We start from the raw sequence: 16344 nt of genomic DNA on the forward strand, positions 1-16344 counted from the left end.
CCTGTATTTAATTTGAAAAATGCTTTCCTCATGTCTGTTTTGTTTTACCTTCTGCCTTTGTGTTTTTCCTGTCTTGTTTTTGCCCTCACCTGTATCTTTTTACCTCGTCAGCACCCCTATATTTAGTTCTACCTCTTTTTCAGTTCTTTGTTAGTCTGTTGTATTGTCCGATCCAGTGTCCTGTCTGACAGCCATGCCAGCCTTATCTTGTGGATTTTCTTCAGTTGCTCGGTTTTTCTGTAAATTCTTTGTAATTTTATAAATACGTTTTTTAGGATTCAGCCTTCGTTTTCTTGCCTTTTGTTGTATTTTCCTGCTGAAGTTCCTCATTTTGTTTTCAATAAACCGTTTTCCTTTTAAACCTCCTTTTGAGTCATGCGTTTGGATCCTACCTGCCTTACTTTCTAACACTGTAGCTTGAGAAACCCAGTTTGCATTCAGTCAATTGTATCTGTGGATGAAACAAGATAATAGCAGAACAATTATTTTAGTTTTTTATTATAACAATATTATATAAAATCAATAGGCTTTTCACACAATCAATGCACCTGATTCTATCATCTAAATAACCACTTTGTATCCACATTCACTGTCTGCTATCATAAACCCCTGGCATACTGCATAATGAAGGCACTCCCTGTTCATTGTTTTCACTGTTTGGTTATCAGTCACACCTCGAGGCTATCCTTTAGGTTACTATATTGTATGCATGCAGCTACGTCTGACCACAGATCAGTTGTATTTGGCTTTACGATACTGGTCCCACAGGCTGCTGTGCTGGAGGTGAGACGGTATGCTGCCTTGCAGATGGACTGCAGGTGGGGACAGATTTGCAGGTGTTTTACAGTTCAGTTTCACTACTGTGTCATCCTCAGGATCTGGAGTAGCAGACGCTGCACCTCTTCATCCATACGACCCTATTCGGAAAAGGCAGAACATGTTGCTTACATATTTTATTCCTGGATATATGAGCACAGGTGCAACACCTACAACCAGTGGTGGAATGTATTTAAGCGCTGAAAATACTAGTTTGAGTTATTTGTATTTCCATTTACTGCTACTTTATAATTCTACTCCACAACAATTAATAAATATTGTGCTTCCAACTCTCTTGCATTTATTTGACAGCTGCAGTTCTGTTTTTTTGTTGTTGCAGTGACTTCATAATCGGGATGAGCTTATTAAATATGATACAGACCTCCAAGGTGTGAAAGCAGGATCAATTATTTGCACTGCACTCTACACACCATCTATCTTGGTTCTACATTTTATATGCTGTCAAACAATGGTGCAGTGATGAAATGGAAACTATTCTCCCCTCCTGTGCTTGTAAGGGAGGCCCGAGACAACCTATATTGTATTTGTACAACTTAGCTTCTGACATGCTTGCCACACTGTTAATGCTAAATGTACCGGAAAAGAGAAGAGGCCTGGAGGCTTCAAGAGCATGCCAAAAGTATTAAGCATAAGTAGCCAGCGGCTATCATAAATATCAGTGACACCTCAACTATTTCTCATTATGACCTGTTGGACAAAAGGAGATAACAAATGTTTACACCTTAATGGTGGAACATGATAAAACAGTCCAAGACAGTGAGCTGAGCCCCATTTCCCTGCATGTCTCTGGAAATTTCCTCCACTTTGACTGGTAAGCATAGATGGTGAACAAATCATTCCCACTATTTATAGTCTGCATCACAAAGGATGACAAATTCAAGTTTGACTAGTCACAGTCCAGACTCTTTGTGGCTGTTACAGAAAATGCATCCAGTGAGCTGAACATTGAAAATGTATCTGTTCCATGCTGAAACAGGAACCCAAAACTCCAGAAATAGCCAAGAAGACAGTAGTGTCAGCAGAGCTGTTCAAACAACTGATTATGGAGGTGGAGCACACAGACACAGTTTATGCTCAAGTGTATATATTAACAAATCCTCATTTAAAAGGCCATTTTAAGCTTAATATGTGTATATGCATGCAATCAACTGACCTGTACTGCTGCCAGTAAATGGGAGCGATATACAGACACCACTTGTTTGTGCTTTCTCTCCCAGTCCTGCAAAAAAGAAAACATTACTATGATTTGATGATCCAGTAGTTTTAGTTTCTTGTCATTTTCAGAGATGATTATTCTCACATAATACATCCCAAATTTGTTCTCACCTGGAGCTGTTGGGTGAGTATGGAAATCCTGTTCTGCAGAGCCATTTGTTGCCCAGGGTTACCATGATGGGTGGATGGGGAGGAGGTGATGCCGAGAGGAGGTGAAAGTGCTCCCAGGGCCTCTTTTAGCCGGAACACGTCCTTTGACAGCTCTGTTATCTGCATACACATCCCACACATCAGTTTGCCGGTCTCGCTCTCTAACAGCAGTTGTTTGAATCGGCCTTGCAATCTCTCACCTTACGGTCCTTCTCCTTAACCAGGCCCTGGGATTCCTGGATGTCCTTGTGGAGCTCCTGGATGTGGCTGGACTGGGTCTGGAGCTCAGCGAGCTGCTGCTGCACAGTGGCCAGCTGAGACTCTGCGACCTGCCGCTCACTCTTGTTAAAAAGTGCTTCCCTCTGTACCTGGAACACCTACACCAGTAAAACCACGAGCAGTATCCTGTCACTATAAAAGTGTTGTCTACATTTGGTCATGTTCCCAATGTAGATACTTTCTGCTTGTATAAAAGTGGAGGCTTACTTGGCACAAATTTGCCAGTGCAATTGCTGCAATAGTTAAAATGTACAGATTCATACACACTTGCAGGAAAAACAAAAGTCTGGATTTTTTTTTTAATGGGTTATGGTTGTGGCATTACACTTGTAATTCCCAGTGTGTTCCCTTGTCCGTGTCCCCTTTGTCCTACAGTCCCCCCACACCTGCCTCTCATCAGCTCTCCTGGTTGCCCGGCAGCACATCAATCCATCATCTCATCAAGCCCTCTAGCATTTAGATCCTGGCCTCTCACCCACTCATCGCCAGTTTGTTGTGTTAACCAGCCAGGTGGTGGTCGTTCTTGACCGCTTAGAAGTCAATTCCTTGTAAATAACCCTTGGTCTCCCGTGTCAAGGAGCTATCATTCCCTCTACAACCTGCTCCTTCAGCCAGCCACCACCACCAGTCTGTGCCTCACTCAGCTGAGCACCGACAGTCACCTCTCCACCTGGCCTCCACTGCTACTCACCCAGCCCTTCCCCTCCATCTCCTGTGCTAACAGTAAATCATTCTCACTTCTAACCAAGCTGTCATTGTCTGGCCTTTATGTCCTCAATCTTGGTATCTCACTTCAGTCTGTATGAGTCAAATATATCAGCAGCAGCACGGCATTGCATTAATGGCTATGGATGGTTTTATGAGTTCACCTCTGCTACAAAATAGGAAGGATTCTCTTAATAAAAGGAGGCCATTTATTAACCACTGTTTGCCATCCTGGGTCTGAGAGACCATTACGAGGTTCACGAAATATAAAGTATTTATATCTGAATACAACCACAGGCTGAGGGAAAAATTACATTCGGAGTGTCATCAGGAAGCTAAAGTGTACATACAACAGCACTTCAGTGCATCAGTAAACATATATGCAGAGGGATCATTGAAACAGAGGGGGTCACTGACGACGGGATGTGATATGAATAATGTAGAGGCAGGAAGGAGGCCTTCATGGAACACAGCTCTCTTTGTGGCAGACACAATAACGTCTAATTTGGCTTTAGATGACATTAGAAAGGATTGAAGGCAGAAACGATCACACACGTGTCTACATTCTTTCACACACACACACACACACACACACACACACACACACACACACACACACACACACACACACACACACACACACACACACACACACACACACCTCAGTGCAGGTCTTCTCGTGTTTCCGGGTCAGATCATTGAAACGGGCCGTGATGGCGTTGATCTCGGCCTGCAAAGAGAGCCGCAGCGCCTCATGGTCCTCCTTCGAGATCAGACCCTGTTCTGCGGCCTTCTGGGATTTCAGGTCTCTCAGCTCCATCTCCTTGTCAGTCAGAGCGTCCTGAGCTGCTGCTGCGCTGCTCTCTGTAGCCTGCAGGGTGCGCTGGAGCTCTGCCTGAAGAAGCACAGATTAACCGATGAATTATAACATCCTGTATGCTGATAATTTGGAAGTTTATAGCAAACTCGCACAAGTGACAGAAAAAAACATTGACCGTTATTTTAAAATCATTTTAGTAACTAAACAGCAGGGTGTGGGGTAGAGTCCTTACCAAATACCAAACCATGAAGCCCCATGAGAAATGGCCTTACAGGAAAGGACCATATTTTGTTAAAGAATGCCTTAAAACAGTATTCTTATGCCGGCACGCACCTTGAAAGAACTGTTAATGGCTGTAACTATTGTAAATTTTTACACCATCTGTAAGAAATTCTTAAAGCAATTTCAGTAACTGTGATGGGGACAAAATCGACATTTCAATTTCTGAACAAAAATCGTCTCCAAAGTTCACCCCAAGCTGATTGATATGTGGCTTCAGAGGACACGTCTATGGAAACAAAAAGAAAACATCATACTAAAACCACTTTAAAAAGAGCCCCACTTTAATGGTCTCAAGCTCAGGCTGAATCCTCATACTGCAGATGAACTTGTGTATTTTCACACAGAATGAGGAGTGTGGATTTTTGTCCCCCGTCACTTAAATGGAACCGATAACTGTATATATGGACAGGTTAGTAATGTTTTAAGATGTTGTTGGGGAAAAAAAAGTGAACCGCTGACTTAAATGAACCATAACTTTAAGGCCCTCCAGAAGTATGTCCCCCCCATTTGACCCCAAAATAACTGTCTACAGTACATATTGTCTATGTTTAGTTTTAATGAAATCAAGCTCCCTATATTAAGAAATTCTTCAAACATATCTTGCCTCATCTGCTTCGCTTGATAACTTTGTATCATTATATTTGCAAATTCCTGCTTACCTTGACCTTCTCATGCTCCTCTTTGGGAATGGCATCCTGCATGGCCTCCAGTTTGGCCTCTAGACTGGCAGCCTGCTCCTCAGCATGGCCCCGCAGGGTCTTCTCCTCTTGGAGCTCCTGCAGTGTCTGAGCCAGCTGCTCTGATACTGCAGAGAGCGCCTCCTTATGTTTTGAAAGTGGCACAGTGTCATTCAGCTGCAGGGCGTCCTGAGCCCGGCCCTCACGCTCAGCACACAGACAATCCAGAGCCTGGGCTGCTTCCTGCCTCGCCACCTCCAGCTCTTCTCTCACTGCTGCCATGGTGCGTCTGGAGTGATCTGATTGGACAGAGGCATGATCATTCACAAAATGAACAGAAACGTCCAGAGCTACAAAGATGTTCTATTCAGGGGAAAAAATGACACTGCACACCTGATATGACTGAGATCTCTGAATGCTCTTCCTCCTCCTCCTCTTCCTCCTCCTCATCGCCACGGGAAGGAGGTCTGAGTCTCTCCAGCTCCAGGAGGGCATCGTTGAGCCTTCTAGCCACGTCCACTCTCTCCCTTGCCAGCTGCTCACACTGGAGCCCCAGAGTCACCTGCACCTCTTCCAACTGCGAGCGGGGCACACACTTTCTGAGTTCTCCCTCAAGCTCACCCAAATGCTCCTGAAGGCGACGGACCTGATCTCCATCTGCTGCTGCTCCTCCCTCTTTGCCTGACGTCCTGCTCTCTGCCAGGGCTGCCTCCAACTCAGCCACTTTGTCACGCAGGCACTTCACTGTTTCCGTCTCTCCTGCTTTGTCGTCTTTCTCCTCGTTCTCTTTCTGGGCCAGAGCAGCCTCGAGTTCCTTTACTTTCTCTGTCAGCTGTCTGATTGTGTCACTGTCCGGGCCGCTCTGACCCCCAGCCTCGCCCTGTCTCTTGGCAAGCTCCTCCTCTAGCTCCGTCACCGTGGCTCTCAGCTGCTGGGCCTCCTGGTTCGGGCCATTCTCTGCAGCCCTAGCACCTGCTGCAGCTATATCCCCTTCACCACACTCCACAGAAAGCACCCCGAGGCACATCTGCTCCTTTAGCTCCTCCAGCTCAGACTTGGAAGAGGCCAACTGCTCCTCCAGCCCACGCAGCTTTTCCTTCAGAGCTTCTGTACTCTCTGCATCTGCACCTCCTTCCTGAGACTTCTCATCGCTGCGGCAAAGAACATTTTACAAATCAAGCTATCAAAAAGTGAAGTAAACATGTCTGGCATCATATTAGGAAATCTTAACTTGTGATGTTATGAATGCATTAAAAGACAGGTCTGTCACTCAATCATAATTTATTCTATAAAATGTTGAAAAATCACAATTTCCAACAGGCCAAGATGATTCCCTCAAATTGGAGTCAAATATTAATATTCCTACTGTTATAACTTTTTGCTTTATTAAATCATATAATTCATACATCTATTATTAAAACAGGTGACAAACAGGTCTGTTTTTCAAATAAATCAAGGATTCGAGTGACCACTTCATTTTAATGTTGTACATTATATGTCTATAGAGGTGTAAGGTTGCCAAACTGCAACCTGTACTGATACAAATATATGTATTGTTGTTGTTTTTTTTAAGTATAAAACAAAAATCATGATGCAGTGCAGCAGTTGTCAAGAAACCAACCTGCTCAGCCTTCATCAGGCTGCAGAATTTTGTTTTTCAAAGGTTCAGCACTTTTAAAAATGGCCTTGATAGCAGACACTGCTGAGTTTGTGGAACTGATATTAGCAAAGGTGAGCACATCTCCCAATAAAGGCTTGAACAAGTGAATGTGAACTGTGATACTGTCGGTACTCCAGTTTGCTGGTGGTAAACCATAAATTAATCGATCTTACCGCTCCTCTGCCACACTGGAGGCCTCGTCTGAAGCCTGGGCCTGAGAGAGGCGCTCCTGAAGGGCCTCAAACTCCTTCCTCAGGGTCTCATACTGAACTATGGGGATAACGTCTGGACTACAGGTCTGTATGTCTGTGTCGTCCTTCTCAAACATCTCCAGCATCTGTACTCAGATTGACAGAGATGAAAATATAGCGGTTTATGGGGGTTAACACCTTTTCAGGAACATGCATTGTACTAAACTTTCAGGTAGAGTCATTAGAGAACACTAAATATTTTGGTATCAGAAAGAGTAGTAATGTTTGGCTTCCATCTAGGTGTATAGTACAGTGGACTGCAAGTCTTCGTTACTAAATAAATATACTCTAGCTAATTAATATTTCATATAAACAAAGAAAAAGTAACTAAAATCCCTCAGAGATTCAAATTTTCAACTCCAAAAACAATGAATTCAACATTTTTCAATTTTTTATTAAAATGTCCTTCCTGTCTGGCAAATTCTTTCTAACCCCACTTTCCCAGATTATTTTTTAGATTTAGTCTCAAATTCAAAGCCGAGATAAACATTGGTGACATCATCTGAGGTAATTTTCTCTGACTTGTTTCCTCCAGAGCTGCAGACAACAGGGAATAACTGTTTTTACAGGATATTTCTTCATGTGCAAAATAGACGAAGCCCTGTCTTATGCAATTATAAAACTGCACCATTATAAACCACCAATATGAATCACAGCAGGAGGTTTTGGTTCTAGTTAATTTCAGTCCTTCATCACAGACCCCAACTCTTTGTCCTCCTGTCAGACCTAAGAGTTCCTGCTTCTCTGTCCGTCCCTTTTTTCACACAGCAGGGCAGATGTGAAACTCTTGGCCTGGATCTCTGCTCATCATGTCTCCAGTGGTGAATGAACAACCACACTATAACAGAATATTTCAAACAAACTTCAACACTAAAGAGCTCCGCTTACTTCAACCAGCATGACCCAGTGAGGGAGGAATGTCTTCAAAATGCCTCCATGTCTGCATCTGATGCTGCTCTGTTCTATTTATACCTGGATGGACACCATTGCCTTGGTGCATCAGGGGACCAGAGTGCTAAAGTTGAATTGGTCATGACTAATGCTTGCTCTTAAAACACAATCTTTGATTTGGATTACTGATTGTTTTCACCCATGTCCTATTGTTTTCCTGGCCTCCCATGTATATAGTCTGCATGTTTCTGTCAGTCTACACCACTTCTTTGTTGTCCATCATGCTCATTGGTCCAGGCATCTTTCCCAGTGTTTTCAAAGAGTCCTGTCATGAGTCTTCCCAGTCTTTTGATTCTGTTTTGTGTAATTTTGACTCAGCTTTCGCCTTGCCGTTTTTAGTACTGATTTGTTTGACTTCATGGTTTTGACCACGGCCTGTTTTTTGGACTTTGCCTTTTGACTCATCCCTGTAATTTACTGTATTGTTGTATTTTATTACATGCAATCACCAGAAGAGTGGATTACGTTGTGCATTTAGATCCTCTCCCCGTCGTCCCGGTGTTAAATTAAGTTTGTGCACTTTAATGTGGCACTTACTGTGTGATGAGCATGAATATCTTTTCAGTGTGTGTGTAGGTGCTCATATATTAGGCGTGTGTTTATGCTTCTTGGCCTCACCTGCACTTTAAGAATGAGTTCAGAGTTCTCTGAGGTGAGCTCTTCTATTTGTTTACGCAGCTTGGCAACAGTTCTTCGGTCTGCAGGGGCCGGAGAGGGGCTGGCTGAGTCTGTTTGAGAAGTGGCCTCATCCTGAGCAATGGAGGCTCGGGAGCGCTTAGAGAGCAGCTTTTCTAGAGGAAAGGTTCAAGAGAAACCACAGAAAAAATAAATCTGTGTGACATGACAGATGCATGAATGCCCAAGTGGCACAGCAAGGACACGTGCATGGAAGTACATGCATGCTCTGTGCCAGGGACAGGAAAGTTCACAACTACACAGATGGCATACCTGGGAAGTCCAGCATTTCATCCATGTCCTCAGAGTCGCTGGCCCCAATACCATGGCCCCCCTTCAGCTCCTCAAGCAACTTGTCCCTCTCTGCCTCTGACTCCTCTAGACGCTGCTTCAGTTGGGTCAACTAGTGCACACACAAATAACTCACATTTCTAAATATGTTGTGATCTTGGATATACACGCTTACACATGGAGCTCTCTCAATAGTTATAGGTTTAAATAAAATCGGGCTTTGCATGCATGCATAGGGAAATGTGCACAGCCTGCTGATCAGTACCTCCTCCAAGGCAGAGAGGGCACTCTGTTGCTGCTGCTCAAAGGCTTTGATCTTCTGGAGCAGACGGCCTCTCTCCAGACGCAGCCGTCGGATCTCCTCAAACACCTCCTCATCTTCCGCCTTTATATAGACAACCGCAAAAAAATATGAAAGACCAAACTCTAACTGCATTTCAAGTAATATAAAAACACCCATTAGAACTGGAAAAAAAAGCAAGACTTACAGAGCTAACCTGTGCTGACTGTTGGGAGTCTGGCGGCTGGGGAGATGGAGATGGAGAGGGAGACTGCAGCTGCTGGGGTTCAGGGGACTGGGCAGGGGGAGCTGGATTCCGGGGCCGTGGAGAGGGTGGCAAACCTTGCATCTTTGTGACGAGAAAACAAATGAAACTTTCCATTACATAGATGATACTGACCAGTTAATCTCTTCAGAAGCAATGTTGTATTACAGAGATCTTACCGAAGGAATATCTGTACAATTAGCATAAATATGGACACCTATGTACCCTTCTGGCTCTTATGTGGTACCATACATAGACTGGGAGGCACAAGATAAATTTGAGGCAAATCTGTTCATTTTCCTGATTTTTATGTCATCTTAAACACAATGACATGAAAGAAAATTACTCTCAGGTTTAATATTTCACAGCTCAGATGCTGGTTCATGTTCAAGGCGTAGGTTATGTATGATGACAATACTGAAAGGCTTGACTGTACATGTGGTGAAACGAAGATGTGTTCTGTCCACTTAAAATGCTTCCTACAGTACCTGAAGCAGAGAGCGAGGTGGCGGGGGAGCTTTCCGTTTGCGTGGGGTAGTCCCCCCTTGCACTGATGAGGTGCCTGCGGGGATCTGAGTTGGCAGCGTGGGAGTGAGAGGGGGGTCACAGACAAGCAGAGGGCAAGCTCAACTTAAAAAAAAGAAAACGGTGGAAATTAAGATAAGACAAAGGGTCTGCAACAATGAGAGGAAAGAAAGCAAAAAAAAAAAGAAAGCAGCACACAAAAACAATGACCTCATATTGGAAAACATGCACAATATGATCGGCCAAAGTGAGCCATGATCTCATTGGCGGAGGGAGTGATGCAGCACACAGCTATGCAACATTACCTCCTCGCCTGCTCCCTCAGAAGCTACGTATGCATAGGGAAAGAAAGGCACAGTAAAACACTTAAACTTCTTCAGAAAAACAACAAGAAACACATGCATAAACACCTACAGGCACTAGGCCTTCCCCTCACTTATATGTAAATTATATAGGTGTCATTCATATATCTTGTAATAAAACCACCAAACTCTCTAATTGTAGGATATCAATTAATGTGGCCAGGCATCAAATGCACACCAAATCCTCTCCTTCATCTTCCACTTTTCAGGCCAGCCACACATCTGTTTTTCGTATATCAGTAAAGTCTTTGTAAGGAGATAAAAGTGGAGCGAGGCTTTCGTTTCATTTTTTTTAAACCCCAGTGTGCAATCACACCCAGCTGTCCTCCAGATCCACTTCCTCCTATTACATTTGTTTCCTGGGGGAGCAGTGGGAGAGTCAGGATCTGGAGCAGCACGGCAACAAACAGAAGCCATAGCCCGGGTCCGATGAGCTGTAGGATGCTGCTGCCATGTGTGTTATATTTTCACATGAAAAAAGGTGCTTTCAAGAGGTGTTTTATTTATGATTTAACAGAACTAACGAGGTGTGTTTTATAATAGTTTGGTCAAAACAGCTGCAGTTAGAACAGTTAGAAAGACCTCACGGGATCTTCAAAGGAAAGTAGAAACAGTCCATAAAAAAGACTCCAGCCTTATACAGTACCTGGTGGTACTCCATCCTGCAGCATCTGAATGATGCGTTGGTTGCCTGTGGTTACGCTGTAGTCAGTAGCTGTGTGTCCAAGGGTGTCAACCAGCTGCGTGTTGGCCCCACCTCTCAGCAAAGCCTCTACAGTCTCGACACTGTCACTCTCACAGGCCAGCATCAATGCAGACCTGTGACTCAAGACAAAATATAAAAACATAACAAGGTATCACAAAATCAATAACAACAGTAATACAACCAAAATTATTAAAATGAGAAAGTAATGGAGAATAACATGGTATATAGACTTCAGGACTTTACTTAAGTATTATGCAGAGAGACATAAAGTTTGCTTAAACGTGCAAAACTCTTATTTTTGGTTAATGATTCCAAATATACAAATCAGGCTGGCTTTTAGAATGAATTGCAAGACAATAAACTTATGAAACAAAAGGCACTTAAATGTAGCTGAAAGACATTATGTCTCGTCCCTTGTTAATGTTAACCGGAGAGACAGTTCTCTAATAATCCTCTTCAAGAAGCTGTCTGAAGCCAAATTGAAAGCTGGTGCTCCCAGCTGGAGGTCCTGACCTGCATTGCTCCAAATCTCTCCCAAGTACTCCCTACGACTGGAGTCTTTCTATGGGAATCCATCCTGTATCCTGACCCAGACTGCTGTGAGAATATTCCTGGAGCAGTTTTTTGGTTCTAGCTTAGTGAAGAAGGCGATTTTGTGTCCTTGTCTGCTTGTGCAGCCTCCAGCATGTCTGACATGTTCAGTCATTCCTTCTTTCATGGATTTCAGCAGCAGCCACAAGAAATCATCCAGTGACATGGACAAAGGACAAACTTGTGCTACCGCTGCCTCACCAAACCCTGGGATTGCCATAACAATTCAGTACCTTCCTTGGTTGTCCTGTATGTTTGCATTGGCACCTCGACCCAACAGAAAGACGCACAGCTCCACTCTGCTCATCTGGGCTGCTAAGATCAGAGGGGTGGCCCCATCCTGACAAAGACACACGATAATCAAAACATCACGAAGCAATAATATTTACAGCAAATACCAAGAGAATCACTGATCAAACCAAACATTATAAACTGTAGCCACAAACTTACACTGTCCTGGACATCCAGATTGGCTTTAAAGTCCCACAGTGTCTCAGTGCAGGACAAGCAGCCACTGACCGCTGTGGGGTACAATCAGAATTATGATCATCAAAGGTTTGCATATAACGTGTTGTACTTTAATAATGAAATTCAACCTAATATCTAAACTGTTTTTTGTATTTAGATAAAACATAAGATTCAGAGTTTCTTTACACCTACTCATTTTAATGCTTACATTATTTTCACGTATGAAAGGATTTTTTTTATATTGCAAACTTTATGTATTTAAATAAGCTAAAGTATTAATGCTGTACTGTAACTGTTACCTGCATGATGAAGTGGTGTCCTACCAATGCTGTCGGTGCATTCTACTGACAATCTCTCCTGTTACAGGAAATGGACGTAACAGCAAAAAAACTCATTTGTAATTAGCACAATTTTAACATGTTATGTTTGCAAAATCCTTATTATATTCCCAAGTTACAGAATGAATGAATTAACTCTCGTGTCACTGTGTTTTACCTGCAATAGTCTCTTTAGACACTCTGACTGGCCATTTTTGGCAGCAAGGTGCAGGGCGCTGAAGCCTAAAGTTAAGGCAGTTAAAAACAGACCTTTATAAACAATCCATGAAATGTGTGATTCTTGGGTTGCAGGATCTTTTTTTTTTTTTTTTTTTTCTGTAATAAAACCCCTTACCAGCTCCATCAGTGACGTTGACGTCTGCTCCGTGAGAGATGATTACCTCCAGACAGTCTAGTCGGCCTCGGGATGCACAGAGGTGAAATCTGCCAGCGGGAAGAAGGACAACACGCGTTGCTAGTTTCACAGATGAGAAAATAAAATAGGCTTATATTTGTTAAAAAATAAACTGATCATCAATTTAGTTTTGGTTCTAGAAAAAGTAGGCAACAAATCATTTACCAAAACATTTTGAAAGAAAACATGATAAAGAATTAAATTCAATCCTTTTAGCTGAACAGTCAGTCATAGGTATTTTCAAGGAAAAGTACTTTTGCTGCAAGTTTTACATTACCAAAAGCAACAATAGCAGAACAACTCAAACTCTCACGAGTAGAATTGAAAGGAATAAAAATGGTGAAAATGTAGGTGCCCAACTTACGCAGACTTGCCCTCAGAATCCAACTTGGTGGGACAGAGACCTTTTTTGACGATGAGAGCAGAGACTTTGTCGGGTTCGTTCTGCTCCACAGCCTGCAAAAGCCTCTCATCACTCTTACTCCAGTCTTGACTCTGAGGGGGCCAAGCCAGAGGACAGGTCACCACCCACCAGGTCACCAATGAAAACTGACACTACACTGCACATCTCTCAACATACAAAACAACAGATGACTGAGAAATTAAATGCAATTAGGATGTGCAACAACCAGTGAGGATGTCCATGTGAGACATATGCTTTTTAATGTCTGATGATTAACAGAATACAGCATACCAGTTTTGCAGAAAAGTGGCAGAAAAAAACCTTTTTAACCGACTGAAACGTATCGGATTAATTTCCTATTTACATGTTTATTGGATAGAGAGAGAGGATACCTACTGGCAGCGGTAGCAGGCTGAGACAAGGACAGAACCGCTTCATCAAGCTAAAAACAGGCTGCTGGGGATCCATTCTGCTAGCAGGATGTCACACACAACTAAATACAGCTACAGTGTACGAAGCCACCACCGTGCCTGACAATACACACTGCCACCTGGCTACATAACAACACAGACTCACTCCAGATGATTTACAGAAATCAACTCATAAGTTTCTGTAAGATGTCCTTTAGAGGTCAGAGCAACATCACAGCAGAAATATGTATACTAGAGAAGTTATGCTCAAATCATACCTCCAGTGAAACTGAATAACTCCCCACACATACACAGAGTAACACAGCTAATATCTGTCCTCCCTGTCTCGTGCTCCCTCTCCGCATTCAAAACAGTATCCCCCTCGTCTTCTTCCAGCTGCTAGCAGGGACATAGCCAGTCTGTCCAGCACACACACACATACACACTGCCACCTCCCTTCTTTTCTCACTGCCCTCCTTTCTCTAACCTAATAATTGCTCTGCTCTCCTTCTTCTCCACAGCGAGCTCCCTTACTTTCCTTCATTAGTTTTTGTCAGGTCCTGTACAGTACCTCCTGTCAGCGTCATAGGACTGTTTCTCTGCAGCTACAGAGCAGGGCCTGGGTGATGTGAGGACTCAGCAAAAAGAGAAAAAAAAGCTGCACTCTGCTTTGCAAGTCCTGATGTTAATTTTCAGGACAGAGGGGACATAATGAGAAACAAAAACAATATCTATCTATCTATCTATCTATCTATCTATCTATCTATCTATCTATCTATCTATCTATCTATCTATCTATCTATCTATCTATCTATCTATCTATCTATCTATCTATCTATCTATCTATCTATCTATCTATCTATCTATCTATCTATCTATCTATCTATCTATGTTTGGACTTCTTTGTTGTTTGTTAGGTGAAATTAGGGCTCAGCAATATATTGACTAGACTAGACTATACATTGTCTTAGCGTTTTCATATCATAATGTGATATGGTATAATTGTTGCCTTTTTCTGGTTTAGAATGATGCATTACAGTAAAATTATATAATTTTCTGAACTTACCAGACTATAGTTGTTTTATTATTTGTCTTTACCCACTTAGTCACTATATCCACATTACTGATGATTATTTATCAAAAATCTTATAGTGTAAATATCTTGTAAAGCACCAACAGTCATCCCTACGTTATTGTTTCAATGTTGATATCAAGGTATGTAGATGTAGGCCATACATGAAACTACTCTGTCTCATTTAAGGACATCATCCTTGTCAACAGTGATGTGGCGATTACTAAATGAGCCATTAAAGAGTGATATCAAGGTGGTAGAACTTCTTCTTAAGACAGGCTGAAATGCTGCTAAAAGCATCACCAGAAGGGATACAAATGATCTAACCACCCGACAGAGGCAGCAGGCCACTGAGAGACTTCCTTGAAGTTGAAAGGTTGCTGGTTAATCAACTTGCATCAGTGAATCAGAACAATAAACCAGCATGCACCATGTGCTAGTTGGCTGTTATATTTCCCTGTATCCCTGTATTTAAGTAGCCCCCTTAGATTAGCAAAAGGATGACAGCAGGAAAGTGGAATTCTTTGTGTGTGTGTGTGTGTGTGTGTGTGTGTGTGTGTGTGTGTGTGTGTGTGTGTGTGTGTGTGTGTGTGTGTGTGTGTGTGTGTGTGTGTGTGTGTGTGTGTGTGTGTGTGTGTGTGTGTGTGTGAATAATTGAAGGCTACCTGAGATCTCTGGATATAGCAGCAGTCTGGAGACAGCCCTGCTCTCCTGCTGCTGCTCAGTGACACTAAATCCCAGTTCCCCCCATTCACACACACACACACACACACACACACACACACACACACACACACACACACACACACACACACACACACACACACACACACACACACACACACACACACACACACACACACACACACACACACACACACAAAGCAACCTGGGACCTATATAAATGACTACTTAATACAGAGAGCAGCTCAACAATGCAATATTATGTAAAAACAATTATATAAATAACTTGTGCGCCAAGCAAACAGGTGCCAACACACCTTCAAAGCTCAACATGTATTACAACAGATGGCACTTACCTCATTCTTTTTAAACTTTGCTTTCAGACTTTTCATACTGGTTTAATAGTCTCAACAGGAATACTGGAATAAACAAGGTAATAGTAAACAAAAAACAAACTTAGTGTAATTGTAAATTACATTTTACTCAGTGGATCTTAAACTAGTTTTAATCTATTAACCCATGACTCAGTCATCCACAATGCAACAACATCATTGCAATGCAGGTGTATCAAAATCTTCGAGCACATAGGGAATGCACCACACCAGGATAACATTAATAACATTCCATGCATTTAACACACAGCAGCAGTCTGACCTGCAGCAGAAACATGCAGCCTACCTGTAAAGGTCTGCCCCGTTCCAGGTGAGGGTTTCCTCTGTCCCATTAGCTGCTTACTGCAAAATACTGAAGTCACTGCTGCCTGGCGGACAGCAGGAACGCACCCGCCCTAATCGTAAATCAACCAATCAGCAATACGCAAAACGCCGGATCAGCGTTTGATTGGCCATGACGGATGGCACACCGTGGCAGTCTGTCGCGTGCAGCACAGCTGACGAGACAACGCGGAGCAATTTCAAAGACGCGTAAGTGTCGTTAAGCAGAGCACGTTGCTTTGTGCTTAACAGCCTGTTGTAAACCGTGGAAAAGCACTCTGACTTGTACAACGTGTCATTTTTGTCGTTATTTCCGCTTTAGGAGTGGGAAAGTTCGTGA

The 16344-nt window shown here is 42.9% G+C and overlaps 1 protein-coding gene across 1 annotated transcript; it reads right to left on the minus strand.

Annotated features, from left to right (window-relative positions):
* Nucleotides 1-531: 531 nt before the first annotated feature.
* Nucleotides 532-15716, minus strand: ankrd24 (ankyrin repeat domain 24). Its single transcript, XM_069694636.1, has 21 exons — nucleotides 15648-15716; nucleotides 13087-13217; nucleotides 12663-12751; nucleotides 12486-12550; nucleotides 12290-12347; nucleotides 11973-12043; nucleotides 11756-11862; nucleotides 10872-11044; nucleotides 10169-10191; nucleotides 9282-9422; nucleotides 9059-9178; nucleotides 8776-8905; nucleotides 8446-8618; nucleotides 6799-6962; nucleotides 5359-6116; nucleotides 4948-5264; nucleotides 3848-4081; nucleotides 2403-2579; nucleotides 2164-2322; nucleotides 1991-2056; nucleotides 532-917 (listed from the first exon to the last, which is right to left on the minus strand). Exons 1-21 carry the CDS (start codon nucleotides 15681-15683, stop codon nucleotides 858-860), a joined length of 3252 nt encoding a protein of 1083 aa, XP_069550737.1. The 5' UTR covers nucleotides 15684-15716; the 3' UTR covers nucleotides 532-857.
* Between the last annotated feature and the right edge of the window lie 628 nt (nucleotides 15717-16344).

The sequence above is a fragment of the Brachyistius frenatus genome, unplaced genomic scaffold, assembly GCF_029030835.1.
Source record: "Brachyistius frenatus isolate BFR_SWC_R1_liver_20210118 unplaced genomic scaffold, ASM2903083v1 Contig_18, whole genome shotgun sequence".
In the NCBI taxonomy this organism is placed as follows: Eukaryota; Metazoa; Chordata; class Actinopteri; family Embiotocidae; genus Brachyistius; species Brachyistius frenatus.